This window comes from Alosa pseudoharengus, unplaced genomic scaffold, assembly GCF_046254945.1.
Source record: "Alosa pseudoharengus isolate Yale_2024_CS ecotype anadromous, Long Island Sound unplaced genomic scaffold, YU_APseudo_1.1 YU_APseudo_1.1_scf_5, whole genome shotgun sequence".
Taxonomy (NCBI): domain Eukaryota; kingdom Metazoa; phylum Chordata; class Actinopteri; order Clupeiformes; family Clupeidae; genus Alosa; species Alosa pseudoharengus.
Window position 1 is genome coordinate 26182788 of NW_027468837.1, and position 5654 is coordinate 26188441.

The 5654-nt window shown below is 39.0% G+C and overlaps 1 protein-coding gene across 1 annotated transcript; it reads right to left on the reverse strand.

Annotated features, from left to right (window-relative positions):
• Positions 1–831: 831 nt before the first annotated feature.
• Positions 832–4870, reverse strand: faim2b (Fas apoptotic inhibitory molecule 2b). Its single transcript, XM_076268422.1, has 12 exons — positions 4856–4870; positions 3968–4031; positions 3732–3817; positions 3550–3614; positions 3179–3232; positions 3012–3062; positions 2294–2333; positions 2085–2122; positions 1872–1959; positions 1480–1575; positions 1148–1201; positions 832–981 (listed from the first exon to the last, which is right to left on the reverse strand). The coding sequence occupies exons 1-12, from the start codon at positions 4868–4870 to the stop codon at positions 832–834; spliced, it is 801 nt and encodes a 266-aa protein (XP_076124537.1).
• Positions 4871–5654: the final 784 nt, after the last annotated feature.

Here is a 5654-nt window from a genome sequence, read left to right on the forward strand (position 1 = left end):
TAAATTATTTTCTTGTCCCGGTTGACTTGTGTTTTGAATTACCCATATGATGTTTGTCAATTTTAAAGACAAATTTTCATGTAAAGACATTTGCAGTTTGTTTCGTAACTATTCAATTACAACATTGTGAAAGATCGTAATTCCAACGACTACAAACCCATCAGTCGCGCTAGTGACGTTAGCTCATTCACAGCCACACTAGATTGTACAAGCATACCAGCAACAGGTCTTAATTGGGCTTTCCTTGCCGATGAAAATACCATGAGTCAGAGGATTAAACACATCAGGTAAGTTGTATTCGTCCATAGACTGTACCTTAGATACTGTTAAGTGACATAGCAGGCAGCAAGATGCAACGTTAACTAGCATAACAGCTATCAGCTAGCTTCTAATCTTATCGTTTCATTACGTTGGTGACGTACATCGTTCGAGACGAGAGATGTAGTCCACTGAGCGGATTCGTACAAATCCAACATAACTTTTGAAGTCTATCGAACAACAGTACTTTCTTGACGTGAAAAATTATCTTTTAAATTCACACACATCATATGTGAAATTCGTTGCACAATTCAAATGGGATCAAAAAATAATTGTTATCTCTCCATTAACTCCCGTTCATATTTTTTTGAAAGACAGGTCCCTTGTAGCGGAAGTAAAACGGAAGTCACTGGCACACTCTATAGTTCAAGTAGACAGGTAGAGCAAGAGAAGCCTCAGCCATACCCGAGTGGAGGAAGTGAGCCATGGCATTTATGAATGTAAAAATACTGATTGCTGTTGTCAGGTGGAAGCAGGGGGTCAGAAGAAGATGGAGGAGAAGGTGGGTAATCTTTACTCATGATGTCCACCAAACAACTGTAGCAGGAAGGAGAACAGGTAGACGACATCCAGGTAGAGGCTGAGGGTGGCAAACACATATTCCTCTGGACTCATGGTGTACTGCTTGTTGCCAATCAGCAGCTGAGTGTCAAAAGCCAGGAACTGGGAAAGAAGGAAGGCAAAGGACACAAAAGAGTAAATTGAACATAAAGATACAACAGTACCTTAAGTTATTTACACATACTCAATATCAGATCTTTTTTGACAATTGACACACTACTATAACTAATGAGCTTGTGAGTTCTACTTTGGCATTCAGAAGACTCACCATAGTGAACACAATCGCCCCAATGACCCCATAGATGGCATGCAACCATGGCACCTATTAAATAAGGGAAAAACATTACTACAGACAGTAAGAGGGATCGGGGCTATAATTAGTCCTGGCAGTGGTTTTGGTGCAAATTTAGCTCCCTGCTTAGGTGGAATAATCCGCCTCGCTCATGAGAACTGGCCAGCAAGGCTTTACGGAAAAGGCTAAATTTAGATGCACTACTGACTACAACCTGCCAATGAGTCATCAGCCTGGAAACGTCCAGGGAGGAAGGGCTTGGCCTAGTTTAATTTTTATTCTTAGTTTAAAGTGTGTTAGACACGTACATAGCCAAAGGGGACAACGAAGCCCATGATGATGCCACAGAAAAACAGCACCATGCAGAGGACAAAGAGAAGACCCTGACAGGAAGTGAAGTCCACCTGGACAGAGGGATACAGAACAAACATTTATAAATAAGTATTCTATTACTATTAATAAATGCTGAAGTATGTGATACAGACAATATCGCTGACATATAAATTATTAATTGTGCAATTTTATGTCTTTCTCTCTCTCACATATCCTTTTGAACAGTCTACACCAAATAATTGTTTTATGAAAGTAAAAAATATATATAAATATCATGTTCTGCATATCAAGCCATGCTAAAATGAGTAATTTTGGGGTTGGTCTATATTATATAAGTGTGAACGTTTTTTCCCCTTATAAAACTTACCTTGGTTTGGAAGCTAAAGATGGTGACAGACAGACACACCATAGCAGTGATTCCCAGGCATAACACTACAGACTGAGTGTTGTAGAAGCTACGAGGACACAAAAAGATAAAGGCTTTTTATAAAAGTTCTCAATAGTTGAATTAGTTATTCACTGTCTATCCTTATTTAACACCGACAGAACAGTTTAAAAGTACCATTCATCAGTTATTTACCTGGAAATGAAGCCAAGCATGCAAGCCATGCTGAGAGTCTGGGAGATGATAGAACGGAAGCATGCAAACAAACCGACACACACAGAGAGACACGGCATGGTCAGACAGGTAGAGAAGGAAGGGATGGTGAGAAAAAGAGAAAGATAGCAAGAGAAACTGAGAAATGTTGAAGTGTTGAAAAGAGGAATGCCCCATATTGAAATACTCACAAAGATGGTGAGCAGAATGAAGTTCCAGGGAAACTGCCGCCTGGGATGGAAGAAAAGTAACAGGTTGTAAGACCCCTTTCACACTTTGTAACTTTGTTATTCACATCTCAGGGGCATGTGATGCACAGTATAACGTATATTGAATATGCTACAATCCAGTAACTGCCCAGCGCTCTCCGTTCCTGTGATAGATTTGGGTCTTTCAAGAGGGGTCTAAAGACATATCTGTTCAGCATGCACTTAATTAATTAAGTGGTTCTTGTATGTTATGGTATTTGTTTATTTTCATTAGGCTATTGATCATTGATATTGCATTGCCATTATCGTTTATTATTGCTATTTTCCTTAATGTAGTCTTACCAGCATTTTAAAACTGTTCACTGTTACTTGTAACTATTGTATTGCTTTTAATTATAAGTCGCTTTGGAAAAATGCATGCTAAATCATATAACCATAACCATAATCAAATCATGTTATTATGGTGTTACATGCTCCAAATGTAAAGCACTTTGAGCTGCATTCTGTGTATGAAAGGTGCTAAACAAATAAAGCTTATTATTATTATTATTATTATTATTATTAGTAGTAGTAGTAGTAGTAGTAGTAGTAGTAGCAGTAGTAGTATGTTGTGGTAATATAGCTACACATGACGTTTAACCTCTACTTATGTAAATCTGCAATTAGCCTTTCCATTTTTTAACAGAAAAAATGTCTGTACCTGATATCACCACAGCAGGCCAGAGTGATGTAGGAGATGAAGAAAAAGAGGCTGTGGAAATATAGAGAAGAAGAGGGTTGAAATCTCTCCCCTAGGTAATGCTGTATAGTCAGTATTTTACCAGTATAACTCAAAGATTTGATTCCTGATCTATTGAGTGCACTTACTAAGCCAGCGAGTAAAGGCCTGGATGAGTCTGAATGTAGATTTTCACAGGCATGCTGCAAAGTCAAAAAAAGAGAGGGAAATTAACCGTTTTACATGTCTCAGTTCACACATCACACATACACAGTGGTGTAGTCTAAGTGATATGCAGGACTACGCAGTATACTTAAAAAGCATCACCATCTCAGTATACCCACTTAAAATTGGCAAGGATAAGAGGCCTATTAACATTTGGGTTTGATCACAGTATATTAACTACAGCTAACTAGACTATACCACTGCACATACATCAAAAAATGAAAAAGTGTCACAGATATGGCAGCACACACATACATAAACACACAGAAGGTTTCCTAAAGTGGCTTTCACTCACCAGAATGTAAAAAGAGTCACTATCCCAAGAGTGGCAAACAGCTGCAACATTAGGATGGCATACACCTGCACATGTAAAAAGGAGTAAGTGAGAGAAGCTACAAATCTTTATTAATGTGTCCAGAATTTCTGTCTCTGGTAGTTTACTGACAAGGATTTGTATTTCAAAAGCAGATGCTTCACCTTCCGGATAAAAACACGACGGATATTCCCATCGTCCCAGGAGAAAACCACTTGTTCTCCATCCACATAATAGTAACCTGGGCATCCTGAGAGAGAGAGAGACATATTTGAGCGTATCTAAATGCGCAGAGGTGGACTCAATCTCTTTCTCTAAATTGTGTGTTTAATATGGAATGGTTCCTTGTTGAAATGCTGTATGGTCTCATGATACATTCTGGAAAGGTATTTTTTGTTACCTTGATTTGCCTCCTCGTAGCTTGGGGGTGTATTCCCACCCATAGTCTTGATAGCTGGAGCCACCTGGAAGTATAAAGACAAACAGACATATGTCACTTCCTGCCACATGTGGTGAGGTGATGGTCAGTTCCAGCAGCAATCAGCATTTCTTTGATTCACATGGAGGTCAGAAAGCCTGAGCAATATCATAATGACCTGAACCAAGAGCTGACACCAGAGTTTAGTTTATTTTCTGCCTTTTTTTAAACTAAGTTAGCAAACTACAAACAATTAACTAATCTAGTTATTACATAAATACTGCTCTGAACTGAGTAACCGTAACCATTGCCATGTCCAACCCTTTTGTTTCATAGCCAGGTTAGAAATATAATTATCATCTACTTTAAAATCTGACTTTCACTGTCCTGGGGCGCATTTCCCAAAACCATAGTTGCTAATTAAGTTAGCAGCTTTGTTGGTTGCAATGCAATTTCCCATTGCCAACCAACTAAGTTGCTGATGGGTTAGCAACTAAGGTTTTGGGAAACGCACACACCCCTGATATGTGCCACAGAGCTGACCTTTAGAATCACTCACAAGTTCAATTCGGAACAGATGCTTACTTAAAGCTTGCCACTGGAGGCTTTGGCCAACATAGTGATACAGAATCCAGGAGTGTTTTTTTACTTAAGATATTACAACAATAATCCCTCAATAGCACTTTTTACTTAAGATTTTACAACAATAATCCCTCAATAGCACTCAGGCCATGACTTGTTTCAGGGATTGTAATGAATGAGAGTAGCAATAAAAACAAGCCTGAACCAAGAATCATCTTGACAGGTCATTCATTCTTTCATTCATTCATTTTTGCATTCATTCATCCTTAATGCTTCAAGATTGCCTACCTTCTTCTGACTCATGGTTCCTGTTTTTATGTTGTTCTTATTGAATACTCCTCTGTATTCTTTATTATCTTAAGGTCTTCGGCGCGTCCTCTCTGTCTTCAGGGGTTTATCCTCTTGCAGTTTTGTTTATCCAGATTAAAAAGATGTGCGCCTATCTTCTTATGTGTGTGCTTGCCTCCAGTCTTCTTATTTCTCTGTATACTTGCATGAATGTCTTGAGTTTGGCTCTTTAAATGTCAGAGCTGTCACAGCAGTCACATTCAGCTCAGAAGTTGTTCTCTGGTTGTCCGTCCACAGTTTGAACTCATCCAGTCCTTTATACCCCTCTGTGGAGTTAATCTCACTCAAGGCCTTATCCCTGCCTCCACCCCCACATTGAAATGTAGTACATTCTGGCAGCTCTTAAATAAGGAGAAGTACCATGGAAGCCAAGAGGAACATACCATCTCTTTCAGCCAAAGGGTGTTGTGTTTATTTCAAAGAAGGGCAGGGGATATTCTCAGAGATAATTGGCCACCTGTTGGAGGAAAGTGGGTGAGTTACATACAGTAGTCATGCAGGTTTCATAATCAGACACATATATGAGATTAGGGGGAAAGGTCATTTTTTACTTAAAGCCATTTTGTAGCAAATGTTCTAAAATTGTACACACACACACACACACACACAGGAAATGATTATCTCTAGCAAATCATCACTGTGTGGCTGGTTGCACATGTCTTCATCGACTTGAGTATGTGTGAAGAATATAACAGCTTCCATTGCTTTACTTGAACCCTCCATTATAGATTGTCATCAT